The 20,116-nt window shown below is 43.9% G+C and overlaps 1 protein-coding gene across 4 annotated transcripts in view; it reads left to right on the plus strand.

The window, feature by feature from the left end:
- ctif (CBP80/20-dependent translation initiation factor) overlaps positions 1-19,875 on the plus strand; it is a 300,050-nt gene extending 280,175 nt beyond the window's left edge. For all 4 annotated transcript variants that reach the window (XM_070867474.1, XM_070867476.1, XM_070867477.1 and 1 more), the window contains 2 exons: positions 12,352-12,405; positions 15,605-19,875. In XM_070867474.1, the coding sequence (XP_070723575.1) occupies positions 12,352-12,405; positions 15,605-15,820 (270 nt within the window). In that variant the 3' untranslated portion in view covers positions 15,821-19,875. The remainder of the gene's footprint in view (positions 1-12,351; positions 12,406-15,604) is intronic.
- Positions 19,876-20,116: the final 241 nt, after the last annotated feature.

The following is a 20,116-nucleotide window of genomic DNA, read 5'->3' on the forward strand; positions in this document are numbered from 1 at the left end:
CTGTGTAGCTTGTGCATTTCTCTGTCTTTTTTTCCTTCTTCCAAGCTGTCAGGCTTTCTTGACAGAATCCAGGGGTTTTTACTCTGACTTTGATCGTCCTCAACTTCCAGTCCCCCACCTTCAACAAAGAGGCACTTGTGTTGTGCCTGTGGGTTTTTTTATATATAAGGCGAGTATAAAGAAAACACTTCAGCAAAGCGGAACCCTCATTTGAGAATTAAAAACCAGCTTAGAAAAGAAACAATTTTTAAAAAAAAATTAATGTTTGACTTTCAAAGCAAAGCATTAAAGGAACAGTGTTTTGGAGTAGCATTTTGGGGAGAGGAGTGGGAGGTGGTGGGTTTCGAGCACTCTACTCACAGTTAGCAACATTGCCTGCTGTGTAAATTCAGATTGTCACAGAGAGACGTCGCAGAATCAACATATTTGTCGCAGCACAATTGGTTATTGACATTTTGATACCATTGTGTGATTTTTGTTTTGTCAAACTACAGGTGAAGTGGTGTCAGAGTGTGATAAACTGCTAGCCTCATTCAAAAAAGTTTTGTGGGTGACAGCTGTGAGAAATGGAGAGCTCACATGGGGGGGGGCGGGGGGCGTGGGTGGTCTCTTGAGGTGAGGCTGGGAAGCAGCTTTATTCTGCATCTAACCTCTGCTATGCCCTGCCTGAGTGATCGGTGTTGATACTAGGTACAGAAAGTGAAAATCATTTTATTTCTCAACAACAGTCACCCAGACCTTCATGAGCATTACGAACAAAAATAAATTAAAGACTCCACATACGCTGTTATCATAGGAGTTGTCACAGAAATATCATTATAAAGCTGATGGGAAGTTTGAAATTGTGCAAATATATCTTTCATAGAATCATAGAATGGTTATAGCACGGTTGAAGGCCATTTGGCCATCGAGCCCGTGTCAGCACTCAACTAGTCCTACTCCCTTGCCCTTTCCCTGTAGCCCTGAAAATGTTTTTCCTTCAGATACTTTTCCAACTCCCTGGATTCTGGGCAGGTCCCAGCAGATTGGAAAACTGCAAATGTAACGCCCCTATTTAAAAAAAGGAGGCAGAAGAAAAGCAGGAAACTATAGACCAGTTAGCCTAACATCTGTGGTTGGGAAAATGTTGGAGTCCATTAATAAAGAAGCAGTAGCAGGACATTTGGAAAAACATAATTTGGTCAGGCAGAGTCAGCATGGATTTATGAAAGGGAAATCATGTTTGACAAATTTTCGGGAAATCTTTGAGGATGTAACGAACAGGGTGGATAAAGAGGAATCAGTGGATGTGGTGTATTTGGACTTCCAGAAGGCATTTGACAAGGTGCCACATAAAAGGTTACTGCATGGATAGAGGATTGGCTAACTAACAGAGAACAGAGAGTCGGGATAAATGGTTCATTCTCTGGTTGGCAACCAGTAACTAATGGGGTGCCGCAGGGATCAGTGCTGGGACCCCAACTATTTACAATCTATATTAACGACTTGGAAGAAGGGACTGAGTGTATCGTAGCCAAGTTTGCTGCTGATCCAAAGATGGGAGGAAAAGCAATGTGTGAGGAGGACACAAAAAATCTGCAAAAGGACATAGACAGGCTAAGTGAGTGGGCAAAAATTTGGCAGCTGAAGTATAATGTTGGAAAGTGTGAGATCATGCACTTTGACAGAAAAAATCAAGGAGCAAGTTATTATTTAAATGGAGAAAGATTGCAAAGTGCCACAGTATAGCGGGACCTGGGGGTACTTGTGCATGAAATACAAAAGGATAGTATGAAGGTACAGCAAGTGATCAGGAAGGCCAATGGATTATTGGCCTTTATTGCAAAGAGGATGGAGTATTAAAGCAGGGAAGTCTTGCTACAGCTATACAGGGTATTGGTGAGGCCACACCTGAAATACTGCGTGCAGTTTTGGTTTCCATATTTACAAAAGGATATACTTGCTTTGGAGGCAGTTCCGAGAAGGTTCACTAGATTGATTCCGGGGATGAGGGCGATGACTTATGAGGAAAGGTTGAGTAGGTTGGGCCTCTACTCATTGGAGTTCAGAAGAATGAGAGATGATCTTATCGAAACGTATAAGATTATGAGGGGGCTTGACGAGGTGGATGCAGAGAGGATGTTTCCACTGATGGGGCAGACTAGAACTAGAGGGCACGATCTTAGAATAAAGGGCCGCCCATTTAAAACTGAGATGAGGAGAAATTTCTTCTCTCAGGGTTGTAAATCTGTGGAATTCGCTGCCCTGGAGAGCTGTGGAAGCCGGGACATTGAATAAATTTAAGACAGAAATAGACAGTTTCTTAAATGATAAGGGGTTATGGAGAGCGGGCAGGGAAGTGGAGCTGAGTCGACGATCAGATCAGCCATGTTCGTATTGAATAGCGGAGCAGGCCCGAGGGGCCATATGGCCGCCTCCTGCTCCTATTTCTTATGTTAACTCCCTTTTGAAAGATAAAATTGAGTCTGCCTCCACCACCATTTCAGGCAGTGCTTTCCAGATCTCAACCACTCTTTTCTTATGTCGCTTTTGGTTCTTTTGCCAATCATCTTAAATCTGTGTCCTCTGGTTCTTGGCCCTTCTGCCAATGAGAACAGTTTCTCTCTATCTACTCTGTCCAGACCCCTCATGATTTTGAACACTTCTATCAAATCCCCTCTCAATCTTCTCTGCTCTCAGGAGAACAACCCCAGCTTCTCCAGTCCATCAATGTAACTGAAGTCCCTCATTCCTGGAATAATTCTCGTAAATCTTTTCTGTGCTCTCTATAAGGCCTTCACATCCTTCCTAAAGTGTAGTGCCCAGAATTGGGCACAGTACTTCTGTTGGGACCGAACCAGTGTTTTATACAGGTTCATCATAATTTCCACACTTTTGTACTCTATACCGCTGTTTATGAAGCCCAGGATCCTGTAAGCCTTTTTAAACCGCTTTCTCAACCTGCCCTGCCACCTTCAATGATTTATGCACACATACCCCCAGGTCTCTTTCTTCGTGCACCCCCAATTTCCTCCACAATTTCCACCCTCAAATTCCCTCGGCATCCCAGGATGCATCCCATCCACTCCTGGTGATTTATCTACTTTTAAGTACAGCCAACCTTTCTAATACCTCGATCAATCTTTATCCAACAAGTGTCTCCACTACCACCACCTCCATTATGTCTATGGCAGCATCCTCTTCCTTTGGTGAAGACAGATGCAAAGTGCTCATTTCATACCTCAGCCATACCCTCTGCCTCCATGTGTAGGTCTCTTTTTTTTTTGGTCCCTAGACAGCCCCACCCCTCCTCTTACTACCCATTTACTATTTATATGCCTATACAAGACTCGTGGATTACCTTTTATGTCAGTTGCCATTCTATTCTCATACCCTCTCTTTGCCCCTCTTATTTTCTTTTTCACTTCTCCTCTGACCTTTCTATATTTAGTCTGATTCTCAGATGTATTAGCAACCTCACATCTGTCATACATGCTCTTTTTATGCTTCATCATATTCTCTATCTGTTTTATCATCCAGGGAGCTCTGATTTTAGTTGCCCTCATAGGAATGTACCTCACCTGTTCCCAAACTATTTCCTTTTTAAAGGCAACCCATTGTTCCATTACAGTTTTGCCTGCCAGTCATTGATTCCAGTTTACCCGGGCCAGATCCGTTCTCATCCCACTGAAATTGGCCTTCCTCCAGTTAAATATTTTTACTCGATTGCTCCCTGTCCAGAAATCTCCCGTGGAGCAGAAGGGCAGAAGCTCACTTGATCTTGAGTTTCACTATGAATACAGACCGTGAAAGCAGGGCCTTGCGATCCTTCTGACCTTTTGGGTTTTAAGCAGGAGGTGTCAGAAAAGTTACCCCAGAGATAACTGGCTTGTGGCGGCGAAGCATTCTTAGCGATGTCACTTTTTGATCCTTTTTTGATCTTTACGAAACATTGGCTGGTAAAGGAGTCGCCAATAGTGCCATCCAGCGACACCTTTATACCAGAAACTGAACTGGACCAGCCACATCAAAACCATGGCTACAAGATGAGGGCAACGGCTGGCTACTCTTTGGCGAGTGGCTCACCTCCTGGCCACTGAAAGCTTCTCTACCATCTGCAATGCTCAAGTCAGGATTATGATGGTAAACGCACCACTCACTTCAATGGGTGCCCCTGCAACAGCACGCAAACACAACGCCATTCAGGACCAAGCAGTTCACTTGATTTGTGTCCCTGCCCTGGACTCATTATTCAGCCTCTTTATCACTGGTGCACGGTACGATGCACTGTAGCAGCTCGTGAAGCTTAGTTTCAGAGCACCTCCCTCCCCTATGACCTCTACCAACGAGAAGGACAGGTGCAGCAATCTTATGGTAGCACTTCTCCAAGTTCCTTTCCAGAGTGTGACACACCATCCTGACTTGGACATATAATCACCACTCCTTCATGTTGCTGGGTCACTATCCTGTCATTTATGACCAAACATCATTGTGGGAAGCAGCAAGGGTTCAAGAGAACGCCCATCACCACCTTCTCGAGGCAATTAGGGATGGCCAATAAATATGGCCTTGCTAGCATCATCCACATCCAAGTGGCTAATAAAGAAATTGCTTTAATGTCCATTGGTTAGACATATCTTGAATTCTGTGGACAAGCACAATTAAATAAATTTGATGAAGTAGACATCCATTGATGGTTAAGCAAGTTTTATCAATGAGCAGCTCAACCATGCTACAACTGTATAAAATACTAGTTCAACTCCAGCTGGAGTACTGTGTCCAATTCTGGGCACCACATTTTAGAAAGTCGCGAAGGCTTTGGAAAGGTACAGAAGAGATTTACTAGAACGGTTCCAGGGATGAGGAACTTCAGTTATGTGAATAGGCTGGAGAAGCTGGGATTGTTCCCCTTAGAGCAGAGAAGGCGAAGAGGAGATTTTATAATGGTGTTTAAAATTATGATGGGCTTAGATAGAGTAAATAAGGAGAAACTGTTCCCAATGGCTGACAGGTCGATAACCAGAGGGCACAGATTTAAGGTGATTGGCAAAAGAACCAAAGGCGACATGAGGAAAAGCTTTTTTAATGCAGCAAGTGGTCAGGATTTGGAATGCACTTCCTTATAGGGTGGTGGATACAGATTCATTAGCTTTCAAAAGGGAATTGGATAAATACTTGATGGAGAATAGATTGCAGGGATCTGGTAAACGAGCGGGGAAGTGGGGCTAACTGCATTGCTCTTCGAAAGAGCCGGCGCAGACTCGATGGGCCGAATGGCCTCCTTCAGTGATATACTTCAACAACTTGTATTTATATAGAACCTTTAACATAGTAAAACTTCCCAAGGTGCTTCACAGGTGTACCTTAAAGACAAAAAAGTGACAGCGAATTAGGGCAGAACAGAGGTAGGTCTTAAGGGGTGTCTTCAAGGAGGATAGAGAGGCAGAGAGGTTTAGGGAGGGTGTTCCAGAGCTTAGGGCCCAGACAGCTGAAGGCACAGCCACCGATGGTTGAATGATTATAATCAGGGATGCTTAAGAGGACAGAGTTAGAGGAGTGAAGATATCTGGTGGGGGGTGGTTGTGGGTGAGGGTTGTGGGGCTGGAGGAGATTACAGAGATAGGGAGGGGCAAGGCCATGGAGGGATTTGAAACCAAGGATGAGAATTTTGAAATCGAAGCATTGCTTAACCGGGAGCCAAAGTAAGTCAGCAAGCACAGGGGCGATGGATGAACGGGACTTGATGCGAGTTCGAACACAGGAAGCTGAGTTTTGGATGCCCTCAAGTTTACATAGAGTAGAATGTGGGAGGCCAGACAGGAGTGCGTTGGAATAGTCTAGAGGTAACAAAGCAGGGTGGATAACGGGGAACCAGTGGATGTGGTGTATTTGGATTTCCAGAAGGCATTCGATAAGGTGCCACATAAGAGGTTACTGCACAAGATAAAAGCTCCCTGGTCTGTGATGAATTGCTAATTGCAGCAGGATGATAATAAAAGCCAGCAAAGAATGACTCAAAAAATGATTAAGAAAGGGAAGATAGACTATGAAAGTAAACTAGCACGAAATATAAAAACAGATAGCAAGAGTTTCTATAGGTATATAAAAAAGAAGAGTGGCTAAAGTAAATGTTGGTCCCTTAGAGAACAAGACCGGGGAATTAGTAATGGGGAATATGGTGATGGCAGAAACTCTGAATCAGTCTTTACGGTAGAGGACACAAACAATATCCCAACAGTGGATAGTCAAGGGGCTGTAGCTGGGGGGGTGGGGGGGCGGGGGGAAGGAACTTAACACAATCACAATCACTAAGGAGGTGGTACTCAGTAAGATAATGGGACTAAAGGCAGATAAATCCCCTGGACCTGATGGCTTGCATCTTAGGGTCTTATGAGAAGTAGTGGCAGGGATAGTGGATGCATTGGTTGTGTTGTGTAGGCATGCCTGTTCACTGTGTGATGTCTGTAACACTGTTATGCCACATTGAATGTACCCTTGTACTGTACACACCTGACCAGTACACCAGAGGGTGCTGTTGCTGGAGACCCAGGGGTTGCCTGCATACGGCAGGTAACCCAGTATAAAAGGGAACTTACAGCTTGTTGCAGGCACTCAGGAGCTGCTTAATAAATGACTGCAGGTCTGCACAGTTTAAGTACCATACCCTGCCTCGTGGAGTCATTACTAAAGGTGCCTACATACACTACTGGTTGTAATTTACCAAAATTCCCTGGATTCTGGGGAGGTCCCAGCAGATTGGAAAATTGCAAATGTAACGCCCCATTTAAAAAAAAAAGGAGGCAGACAAAAAGCAGGAAACTATAGATCAGTTAGCCTAACGTCTGTGGTTGGGAAAATGTTGGAGTCCATTATTAAAGAAGCAGTAGCAGGACTTTTGGAAAAGCATAATTCGGTCAGGCAGAGTCAGCATGGATTTATGAAGGGGAAGTCATGTTTGACAAATTTGCTGGAGTTCTTTGAGGATGTAACGAACAGGTTGGATAAAGGGGAACCAGTGGATGTGGTGTATTTGGACTTCCAGAAGGCATTTGACAAGGTGCCACATAAAAGGTTACAGCGCAAGATAAAAGTTCATGGGGTTGGAGGTAATATATTAGCATGGATAGAGGATTGGCTAACTAACAGAAAACAGAGAGTTGGGATAAATGGTTCATTCTCGGGTTGGCAATCAATAATTAGTGGGGTGCTGCAGGGATCAGTGCTGGGACCTCAACTATTTACAATTTATATTAATGACTTGGATGAAGGGACTAAGTGTAATGTAGCCAAGTTTGCTGGTGATACAAAGATGGGTGGGAAAGCAAATTGTGAGGCGGACACACAAAATCTGCAAAGAGATATAGACAGGCTAAGTGAGTGGACAAAAATTTAGCAGATGGAGTAAAATGTGGCAGAAATAATAGAAAAGCATATTATAATTTAAATGGAGAAAAATTGCAAAGTGCTGCAGTACAGAGAGACCTGGGGCTCCTTGTGCATGAAACACAAAAAATTAGTATGCAGGTACAGCAAGTAATCAGGAAGGCAAATGGATATTGCAAGGGGGATAGAGTATAAAAGCAGAGAAGTCCTACTACGACTGTACAGGGTATTGGTGAGGCCACACCTGGAGTACTGTGTACAGTTTTGGTCTCTGTATTTAGGGAAGGACATACTTGCATTGGAGGCTGTTCAGAGAAGGTTCACGAGGTTGATTCTGGAGATGAGGGTTTGACTTATGAACATAGGTTGAGTAGGTTGGGCCTCCTCTACTCATTGGAATTCAGAAGAATGAGAGGTGATCGTATTGAAACGTGTAAAATAATGAGGGGACTCGCCAAGGTGAATGCAGAGAGGATATTTCCACTCATAGGGGAAACTAAAACTAGGGAACATAGTCATAGAATAAGGGGCCACCCATTTAAAACTGAGTTGAAGAGAAATTTATTCTTGTAAATCTGTGGGATTCTCTGCCCCAGAGAGCTGTGGAGTCTGCGTCATTGAATATATTTAAGGCGAAGCTAGACAGATTTTTGAATGATAAGGGAGTAAAAGGTTATGGGGAACGAGCAGCGAAGTGGAGCTGAGTCCATGATCAGATCAGCCATGATCTTATTGAATGGCGGAGCAGGCTCGAGGTGCCAAATGGCCTACTCCTGCTCCTATTTCTTATGTTCTTATGGATGAGGGTTTCAGCTGCAGATGAGCTGAGGCAGGGGCGGAGACGGGCGATGTTACAGAGATGGAAATAGGCGGCCGTAGTTATTCTATTCTATTCTATTCTATGATTCTATACAAACCAGGAAAGTGACAGGCTAAGTGAGTGGGCAAAAATTTGGCTGTTGGAAAGTGTGAAGTTTTGGCAGAAAAAAATCAAAGAGCAAGTTATTATTTAAATGGAGAAAAATTGCAAAATGCTGCAGTACAGCAGGACCTGGGGGTACTTGTGCATGAAACACAAAAGGTTAGTATGCAGGTACAGCAAGTGATTAGGAAGGCCACAGGTATCTTGGCCTTTATTGCAAAGGATATGGAGTATAAAAGCAGTTATACAGGGTGAGGCCAGTTATACAGGGTGAGGCCACACCTGGAATACTGCGTGCAGTTTAGTTTCCATATTTACGAAAGGATATACTTGCTTTAGAGGCAGTTCAGAGAAGGTTCACAAGGTTGATTCCGGAGATGAGGGGGTTGACTTATGAGGAAAGGTTGAGTAGGTTGGGCCTCTACTCATTGGAATTCAGAAGAATGAGAGGTGAACTTAGCGAAACGTTTAAGATTATGAGGGGGCTTGAAAGGTGGATGCAGAGAGGATGTTTCCACTGGTGGGGGAGACTAGAACTAGAGGGCATAATCTTAGAATAAGGGGCTTCCCATTTAAAACTGAGATGAGGAGAAATTTCTTCTCTGAGGGTTGTAAATCTGTGGAATTCGCTGCCTCAGAGAGCTGTGGAAGCCGGGACATTGAATAAATTTAAGACAGAGATGGACAATTTCTTAACTGATATGGAATTAAGCGGTTATGGGGAGTGGGGAGGGAAGTGGACCTGAGTCCACAATTGGATCAGCCATGATTGAATTAAATGGTGGAGCAGGCTTGAGGGACCGTATGGCCTACTCCTGCTCCTATTTCTTATGTTCTTATAATGATACAGTTGGTCTCATGATCCCTCCCAAAGTTGAGAAAAAAATTGGCTAGCATTCCAATCCCGATCGGTATCCATTGACCTCTACTGTTGGGCAGGATTACGGTTTGATTGTGTTGCTTCTTATGGCAGGATAGCCCTCTGCGTTTATGCATTAATAAGCACTTGGGTAAGGGAGAAGAGTGCCCTTGGAACTGTATTGTCAGCGAGGAGTCAGTGCTTTCAAGAGAGGGGAGAAAATTGATGAGAAAAAATCCTTAAGATACACGAATGGCATTTTGTTTTATGCACAGCATGCTGGGAAGCCCAGATGTCTTACTGTGTTTAATAGAATCCTAATAAGGGACCATTGTCTGTAAGGCAACCTTTTTATAAAGCATACCACCAGAAAACAATGTGTTAATTTTGAAGAAAAAAAGACTAATCGAGGACATGGTCCAGGTTTTCAAAATGCTGAGAGCATGAGATTAGAAGGATTTTTCATAGAGTAGTAGATGTGGAACAGATTCCCAGAGATCAATTTTATGTCAATGAATAAAAAGGAACTGGATGAATATTGAATCATAGAATGATACAGCACAGAAGGAGGCCATTCGGCCCATCGTTTCTATGCCGGCTCTATGAAAGAGTTATCCAATTAGTCCCAATCCCCTGCTCTTTCTCCATTGCCCTGCAGAATGTCTCCCTTTTGAAGTATTTACCTAATTTCCTTTTGAAAGTTACCATTGAATCTGCTTCCACCACCCTTTCAGGCACTGCATTCCTGGCTTCTAAACTGCTGTGGAAATGATATGTCAATGGAAATGAGTGAATGATCCATAATGTAGGATATCAGGTTGGTTAGATACACTCTCAGCACCTTTATCTTATAACATGGTAATTTAATAAATGTAGCAATCTTCTGTTGTACTTTGGGATGACAAATTGTGGATATCATGCACAGGTTGAGAGGCCTTACATGAGAAATGAGCCTGATAACAGACATCACAATTTTTCTCTTCCATGCCTGATGTTTGATGTTCTGTTAACGTTAAGAGAAATTGAAATGTGAAATTGTGATGTTTACAAGCTACTCAGACCTCAACATTGCAATCTTGTATGCAGACTGTTTAAAGTGCAGCTGTGTGATGTGACTGGTGTGGAGCAGAGATGAAGAGCAAGTGCCTGGGTGTCGGTCCTGTCTGATGCACAAGGGGATGAACATTTCACAAGTAATTGGGCATGTTGATGAACCCTTCAACAGCTCCAGTCACAGTTATTACTAAATATTAAAGCAAATCAACCCTATTGTATACATATCATTAAGAATATAACTTTTATATCCTCAAAGTCTTAAAGGAATTCTCACCTTATTTAACATATTTTTATTTCAAATTAGACCTCTGTCCCCTTTTTCGAAGGCATAGATTCATGCTGGGGTACTGTTCCATGACAATACCTCACTCAAATAAATATCCATTCTTCATATGTTAGGCTAGATAGTGAGTGACATTGGGATATTCAACTGTGGAGGCCATCATGGCCATTTCTGAACCCATGTACATGCGCTTACCAGGAGTGGGAACCTTGACTGTATTTCTCCTTTAGCCTGGAGGTGCAGAGGCCAGTTGCAGCACTGCTACCATTGCACCAAATGGTGCTTTTACCAACTGATCCATTAGGGAGGGAGATCCATTTCCAACTCCTGGGATAAGCACCATGAGTAGTAAATATGTGTGTCCCATCTTCATACTGGGAAGACTGTGCATTAATCGCATTTTGCAGAGTTTTTTCTTCAGTCCCACTAGTTCAAACTATGGAACGGGCAAAATCTGCATGATCTAAGTCAAAAGGATTTACATCCTGTTGTTGGTCTGCACATATTTGGGATGTTTAAGAAGGAAACCCCTTAGGAGACAGTGTTTAAAACTGGTTGAAAATGTTGATGGAGAAGGAATCTGTTGGCTGCAATCACAGGAGCCAAGCCAGCCCTGGTTCAGTGAGCAAATGGAAAACTGATGAGAGCTTTTAAAATGTAATTATTTTAACTTAGACATTTCTGGAATGGGTGTGGTGGGAGAATTATGGCAGCTAGAACTACTAACCTGAATGTGACACCGGTAGTACATGCCCCTGAGAGTTTAACATTGGCAGACTTAGCTCCTGAGAGTTTAATACTCGCAGTACTTGAACCCTGAGAGTTTAATACTCGCAGTACTTGGACCCTGAGAGTTTAATACTCGCAGTACTTGGACCCTGAGAGTTTAATACTCGCAGTACTTGGACCCTGAGAGTTTAATACTCGCAGTACTTGGACCCTGAGAGTTTAATACTCGCAGTACTTGGACCCTCAGAGTTTAATACTCGCAGTACTTGGACCCTGAGAGTTTAATACTCTCAGTACTTGGACCCTGAGAGTTTAATACTCGCAGTACTTGGACCCTGAGAGTTTAATACTCGCAGTACTTGGACCCTGAGAGTTTAATACTCGCAGTACTTGGACCCTGAGAGTTTAATACTCGCAGTACTTGGACCCTGAGAGTTTAATACTCGCAGTACTTGGACCCTGAGAGTTTAATACTCGCAGTACTTGGGCCCTGAGAGTTTAATACTCGCAGTACTTGGGCCCTGAGAGTTTAATACTCGCAGTACTTGGACCCTGAGAGTTTAATACTCGCAGTACTTGGACCCTGAGAGTTTAATACTCGCAGTACTTGGACCCTGAGAGTTTAATACTCGCAGTACTTGGGCCCTGAGAGTTTAATACTCACAGTACTTGGACCCTGAGAGTTTAATACTCTCAGTACTTGGACCCTGAGAGTTTAATACTCGCAGTACTTGGACCCTAATACTGGCATTACTTGGGCTTTGAGAGTTTAATACTCGCAGTACTTGGGTCCTGAAAGTTTAATACTGACAGCTGTTCCCCCAACAGATATATTTTCCATTTAGAGGAAGCAAAGCAGAAAACTGCAATTTTGAATGCAAGGTTTTTGCCCTCTTAGGTTGTACGGTGGAGGAGGCCCTGAGGAAAACTAATCTGATATAAAAAAATAGTTTCTCATCTGTAAGAAACCCGATAGAAATTGCGATGATCGGTGAAAGTGCCAGTAACCTTTATATAGTAACATGTCATTGCAAGTAGATCGGTACATCCTGTCTTTGAATTTATATGAAGTCAATTGTGTCTATTTTCTCTCTTTATCCCTCCTTATAATCGGCTTTTGTTGCTGCAACTATGACTCAGCTGTTGCAATCACAAGACGTCAAAGAAGATGCTGTTCTGTGTTGCTCAATGGAGGTAGGTTATTTCATATTTTCCTATAGTTAGGGGCTCATAAAAACATAGCTTTACCAACTGCCTATAAAATCCAGCCGCCAATTCTGTAAATACCTGCCTCGTTGCTGAATCGAAATAGTTTTATAATCTTTCATATTGGGCTTTGCCATGCAAGATTCCCAGCCAGTTCAAAGATCTGTTTTAAGTTGCAGCTTTGGCTGACAATCACCTTATGTATTTCTGTAGCAGGTGAGATTCCTTGGTCTTATGCAGATTGTTGGTCTGTGGCTGGTAGGAAAATCAACATTCACTCTGATTGGTGAATAGTGTCCATTCATGGATATGATTGTGAAGGAGGCCAATTCTATACCACGTAATTAATTCTACCCCACAATAGCGCCATCGTCACTGACCAGACTAGCACTGCTCTACGGCCATGCTGCTCATTGGCCGATGCGACAGAAAGCACTGTAAAATGGTGATGTAAAGGTGTTTCTTCCCTACCCTTGCCCAGACTATCTGGCCAAAACTGGAACACATATTGCCCTTTTGAGGCCAGATTCTTGAGTGGGCTAAGTTGTGGATGTTAGCGCTGCTGAGTGATTTTGCTACAAATATAGAGGACATGACTTCACACCGAAGATTTTTGGTACTGATAATTCTTGACATCAAGGGGATGCAGTTGTGTCATCTGCTTCCCCACATGTAGGCAAGGGGAAGGAGGGAAAATCAAGCCCATCACTGCTGGCTGCACTTGAGCAACTACTAGCAAGTGATTGTAGCAACATGTGACAATTTTTTCTGCCTGATCCTCTTGGACAGTGATGCATAATGCAGGGAGCCCTGAGGAAAGTTAATTTGACAAAAATAGCCCTTAAAGCTGATGTACGCTGGAAATTGCATGATCAGTAAAAGTGCCAATAGCTTTGTGTATAAAACATCATAATTATATTGTAATTATAAAAGTAGATTGGTACATTAAAGCCATGTCTTTGAATGTATATGAACCCTCTCCTCTTATAATGGGCTTTTACCTATGTGCTTCTGTTTTTGACCATCGCTCCAGTACCTCAAGCATAGAAACATGGAAAATAGGTGCAGGAGTAGGCCATTCGGCCCTTCGAGCCTGCGCCGCCATTCAATTTGATCATGGCTGATCATGCAACTTCAGTATCCCATTCCTGCTTTCTCTCCATACCCCTTGATCCCTTTAGCCATAAGGGTCACATCTAACTCCCTTTTGAATATATCTAACGAACTGGACTCAACAACTTTCTGTGGTAGAGAATTCCACAGGTTCACAATTCTCTGAGTGAAGAAGTTTCTCCTCATCTCAGTCCTAAATGGCTTACCCCTTATCCTTAGACTGTGACCCCTGGTTCTGGACTCTCCCAACATCGGGAACATTCTTCCTGCATCTAACCTGTCCAATCCCGTCAGAATTTTATGTTTCTATGAGATCCCCTCTCATTCTTCTAAATTCCAGTGAATATAAGTCTAGTCGATCCAGTCTTTCTTCAAATGTCAGTCCTGCCATCCCGGGAATCAGTCTGGTGAACCTTCGCTGCACACCCTCAATAGCAAGAATGTCCGTCCTCAGATTAGGAGAACAAAACTGTACATAATATTCAAGGTGTTGCCTCGCCAAGGCCCTGTACAACTGCAGTAAGACCTCCCTGCTCCTATACTCTAATCCTCTCGCTATGAAGGCCAACATGCCATTTGCCGCCTTCACCACCTGCTGTACCTGCATGCCAACTTTCAGTGACTGATGTACCATGACACCCAGGTCTCGTTGCACCTCCTCTTTTCTAATCTGTCACCATTCAGATAATAATCTGCCTCCTTTTTTTGCCACCAAAGTGGATAACCTCACGTTTATAGACATAGAAAATAGGTGCAGGAGTAGGCCATTCGGCCCTTCGAGCCTGCACCACCATTCAATAAGATCATGGCTGATCATTCCCTCAGTACCCCTTTCCTGCTTTCTCTCCATACCACTTGATCCCCTTAGCCGTAAGGGCCATATCTAATACCCTCTTGAATATATCCAATGAACTGGCATCAACAACTCTCTGCGGCAGGGAATTTCACAGGTTAACAACTCTGAGTGAAGAAGTTTCTCCTCATTTCAGTCCTAAATGGCCTACCCCTTATCCTAAGATTGTGTCCCCTGGTTCTGGACTTCCCCAACATCGGGAACATTCTTCCTGCATCCAACCTGTCCCGTCCCGTCAGAATCTTACTTGTTTCTATGAGATCCCCTCTCATCCTTCTAAACTCCAATGTATAAAGGCCCAGTTGATCCAGTCTCTCCTCATATGTCAGTCCAACCATCCCGGTAATCAGTCTGGTGAACCTTTCACTGCACTCCCTCAATAGCAAGAATGTCCTTCCTCAGATTAGGAGACCAAAACTGAACACAATATTCCAGGTGAGGCCTCACCAAGGCCCTGTACAACTGCAGTAAGACTTCACTGCTCCTACACTCAAATCCCCTAGCTATGAAGGCCAACATACCATTTGCCTTCTTCACTTCCTGCTGTACCTGTATGCCAACTTTCAATGACTGATGAACCATGACACCCAGGTCTCATTGCACCTCCCCTTTTCCTAATCTGCTGCCATTCAGATAATATTCTGCCTTCGTGTTTTTGCCCCCAAAATGGATAACCTCACATTTATCTACATTATACTGCAAGTATGAGTCCGGATAGTGAGTAGTGGCAGACTATTCAACCAGAAAGTGCATCGTCTGTAATGCCCAATTCTGTCTTCACACATGCAGAGGATAGCAATCAGGAGGGAGAACCCTGGCTGATTTCTTCCACAGTGTGCTGAGGTCCAATGAAGTGCCCCGACTACCACCGTACCTGAGGTCAGAAAACCAGCTTAGGCCAGGCCTTTAATCCAGGACCCTTATGGTCTGTATTGCTTGGTTCCTCAGTGATGGTGTCTTTGGTCACTTGAACCAACAAAGTTGTGCCTACAGCCGACACTTTCTGGTGTCTGAACTGAAGAAGGATACTGTATGCCAGGACACATCATTTAGGTTAGGAGTAAAAAAAAAGGGGAGAGCAAGAGGGGGGGATAAAATATATCAAATCGTCTCAGAAAGGATTTTTAATGTACATTTCTGATGACTTAATCATTGCTTATAGTTCTTTCAAGTGACTTGACACTGTGAACTTTGACCTCTGCCCTTTGAACCAATTGACAGCTGCAGAGCACAGGCAAGCTGCTGGAGGAACAGCTGCCAGAGATGATGACCGAGCTGCTGGCGGCAGCACGCGACAAGATGCTGGGCCCCTCGGAGTCGGCGCTCACACGGTCCCTCCTCCTTGAAGTCATTGAGCTGCACGCCAATAACTGGAACCCGCTGACCCCCACCATCACGCAGTACTACAACAAAACCATCCAGAAACTAACTGCTTAAAAAAAACAGGGGGGGAAAAAAAAGAGAAAACCGGAAGAAGGAGGAACAAAATATAGGAAGGTGCTGTCTTTTTTTTAATGTAAAAAAAAAAAGACTTTTTATTGGAAAAGAGAGGAATGTATTATTAAAAAAAAAAACGGAACAGAAAGATAAGTCCCAGCATGCTGAGAATCATTTTAGGGGCGCGTCTTTTCATTCGAGTGCCAAGCATCTCTTTCCCCCTCCTGCGTTTTTGATTGTTGTTGATCCATTGACAACACACCAACCCATGGTTTGTGGAGGGCTGGAGCCAGCCTGGTATTGTGAGTGTGTGTATGTGTGTGCTCTGTGCGTTTTTATTTGTTCTGCCATTGTGACAGCCGTCTTGCTAAGCAACTGGCAGAAGGTGACACTCAGCAGATGGCCTGGCAGGACAATAGGAAGCACGTTCTATGCCAGGCTCGAAAATCAATTACTTCATGCAGGGCTGGTTTTAAGTTGACCTTTTTTTTGTTTTATGCACTCTTTCTAATTGCTCAAATTCTAGGAAAGGAAGAGAGAAAAAAAATGAAAATACGAGTTTATGTTAGAACTTCACCTGCATGTTCTATTTATACAAAACTGAACATTTTAATTTATAAAGCTTCCAAAACAATTTCTTCCAGAAGATTCTGAAGATATGCGTTGGGTTAAGTGATTGTAAATGCAGGTTTTGAATTTTTCAGTGTTGCATTTTGATTCAAGTGGTGCCTGGGTACCAGAGAAAAAGTCCCAGCAATTGACAGTGTCTCTGTGCTATGATTGTTAAAGGCTTACCGCTATAGGAGAATTGACTTGGCCTTGTACACTAAAATGGGTTACAGTAGATCCAGTATCCAAAGCTATGAAAGGACAAAATGGCTTAAATGTGAAGTACCTACTAATGTATTAAGGGGAGGATAATCCCATGACTTTACAGTATTCTATTTAGACTGCAAGTCTACAATTGTTTCTCAAAACAGTTTACCAGTAAACCAATTCCCAGTATCGTGTCTAGCTCAGTCTTCATGACACTTCTGCTCACAAAACCAGAAGTGAAACATGTTGGGAAATGGCTTTATCTCTGTTTATTATTTCAGGTGACTCACAGTCTGGAGTGTGCTCCAAGCAGTTGGGTATCTTGGAGTTGAGACAATGATAAACAGATTATCTGGTCATTATCACATTGTTGTTTGTGGTACCTTGCTGTATGCAAATTGGCTGCCACCTTTCCTACATTACAAAAGTGACTATACTTCATAAATACTTAATTGGCTGTAAAGCGCTGTGGGATGTCCTGCAGTCGTGAAAGGCGCTATAGAAATGCAAGTCTTTTTTCAATGTTCTAAAATGTTGAAAATTGAGTTTTGCAGCTTCTGACTTTGTCTGAACTCCACAGCACGTTGCTGCCTCATAACACACTGCAGACTTTGTGTTAACTTATGTAATAAATGCTGACTGAATTATCTTGTACAATACGTGCTAAGTGTATCATTTTGTTTAATCTGCGCTATTTTATGGTAATCACCTTGATTATCATTCAATGAACTTACAATGATTGGTTATTTTGTTGTTGTTAACATCATTCGAATCAACTGCATGAAGCGTCCCGATCATTGTTCTCCTGAGATGACTCCTGCTGACAGGGAGAGGGAAGAAGACTGCCCACTGACTTGCACCCTATGTACTATAATAGTTGGGAGCGATTATGAACATGGTACTGGATAATTGGTTGTGATCTACAAGATACTAATTCAGGCAAAGTGTTCAGAGATCAGTTGGCCATGGACTTGGGCTTACTGCCTGTAATTCTTTGGTGTCTGATAAACTATTGTATAAAGTTTAACACATTTATAGCCACCATTGCTACTTGCGATGTTGGTAAGTACTTTGTAAGATGTTGGACTCTTGACAAAGTGGCAGGATACCAGATTAATCTTGGATAGTGAATGACAGTGCATTCTGGTGAACTATTGCTGTTTGGTTAAGTCTTTTGAAACCTGTTCAGCGCTTTTTTTCCTCCAGTAATGATGAGCAGGTTTTGGTTTGGATGGGCCCAAGATCTATAAACGATTTAAAGAATGGAGGTTTAACAGCAGCTGTTTCTATGTTAATGGTGTGCATGAGTAGAGCACCACTAAAGGAGCCGGTGTGCCACTTTCTCTGTTGCTTTTTGCATTGTTGCAGGACAAATGGAGACTCGCATTTAGTGCTGCTTTTAGTAATAGCCCTCAAGACCCATGAAGAGTTGGGTTAGAGTGCCATGGAAGGTGTGAATTTCCCATCCTTTTCACTATGATGTGCCTGCCATATGCAGTGGGAGCATCCCAGAGCTGCTGCCAGTGGGATATTGTGTATTTGTAAAATTAAAGTCAAGGTGGTGTGGGTTGCACATGGCATTATCGAGGCGGTAACGTCATGAAAATAGGGTCGTACTTTCCTATTAATCACAATGATGCGGCCACTGCTATCTTGAAAGGGGGCTGCCATTGCCGCCCAAAGCGCATATCCTGTTTCAGTTTGAAATTATGATTGTAAAGTGCAGAGGGGCCCCCACTCCGCACTTACCTTGCTGACATCTGGGACGGCCTGATATTAGCCAGCCTTAATCCTCCGAGCTGCCCGGGGCCTCAGATCACGGCCGCCTCGTCACCATGGCAACTGTGCGGCAGCCCCCCAAAAGTTAAAACTGACCCCCACGACTCAGAATGTGTAAGGGACTAGTTTGCTTTACGTCGAATTTCCAATTTTTTTTGTGCGAGAGGATCTTTTCATTATAAACACATGACATGGTGGTGCTGTTGACTTTGGAACCGGACATTCAAGCATTTACTTATATCAAAAAAGAAGATTGGATCCAGACACATCTGGATGCGTAATCACCTACTTTTTGTTTTGTAGCAAAGTTACACCCAGCAGATGAAAAAAGCTACTCCTGTGATGTGACACAACAGTTGCTCCTTCACAACTTTTAAAAAGGAATTGGATAATTACTTGAAGGAGAAAAAAATTGCAGGGCTATGGGGAAAGAGCAGGAGAAGGGTACTAATTGGATAGCTCTTTCAAAGAGCCGGCACAGGCATGGTGGGCCAATGTGGCCTCCTTCTGTGCTGTATTATTCTGATATTTAAAGTTGAGGCCTTGAGGTGTCTGGTATTTAATTTCAAATGATTGGCTGTATTGTCGGATCAGTTTTATAATGTAAACTAAAATATCCTCGCACAATTGGTTATAGTGATGGAACAACTATAATTTTGTAAATAAAGACAATGAATGCTGCAAGTGTAGAGCGATCAGTCAGCAAGTGAAGGAGAAGGAAATGTAAAGGTTAGACTTTATATAGCCTCACAGTAAGTGAAAGAGATGGTCGGGGCTGAAATTGCTACTAACCTTAGGACCTGTTACCACCAGAAATCGGAGGCCACACTGCGGAGTGGAGTGGCCGCCGACTTTGCGGAGAATGGCCGCCGCTTGCCCAGTTGCCCTGCCGCGGTTTCCCAGCGGTGATCATCACCACACTGCTTCCCCCACACTTCCGCCGCGCTGCTGGCCCACACTCCGAAGTGCGTCATCAGAGGTCCCGGGCCGGAAGCCATATTCTGCTATAAAAGTCGTCCAACCGCTCAAAGGTACCAAGAGTAGGTTTTTTTGGTCGGTGCCAATTTGCTGATGCACATCGCCAGCGTTCCTTAAAGGTGTGTTGGTTTTTGTTGCATTTGTGTCAGCGACCTTTCCCCCATCTTTGAGAACCAGTGCGAGACTACAGTGCGCGATTGTTTGAGAGTGCTGGAGGCGCCTCCACCTGCAGAACAGGGAGCTGGGCTTGGGAAGGGGTTGGAAATGGGTGCAGTGCTGGCAGGCCAACGCCTCCTGCACATTGCAGGAGAAGGCGGCGCTGGGTCCAACGGCTGCAGAGGCAGCAGGCAAGGACCGCAGCAAAGATGGTGGCCCAGCATGGAGAGGGCCAGGGAGATGGTGACGGAGGGGAGGCCAGAGAGCTGCCACAGGAAGGCCCTCAGCAGGGGTGTTCCCTAAGGAGGAGAGTGAGGTACGTGGACCCCCCCCCCCCCCCCCCCCCCGGCACCAGATACTGGGCCAGCAGGGCAGCGGAGGCAGATACTGGGCAGCAGCAGCCTGCAGAGGTGGAGGACCCAGCAGGGACAAGCCAATGAGGCAGAACAAGAGAACAAGACGGCTGCCCAGATGGGACGGAAGGTCATATCGACAAAGGGTTTTCTGTCACCAATTCTCATACAGCGACCTGAATGATCAGTGCCTGCGCAGATTAAGATTCCCCAA

This window comes from Pristiophorus japonicus, chromosome 2 (genome assembly GCF_044704955.1).
Source record: "Pristiophorus japonicus isolate sPriJap1 chromosome 2, sPriJap1.hap1, whole genome shotgun sequence".
Taxonomy (NCBI): Eukaryota; Metazoa; Chordata; class Chondrichthyes; family Pristiophoridae; genus Pristiophorus; species Pristiophorus japonicus.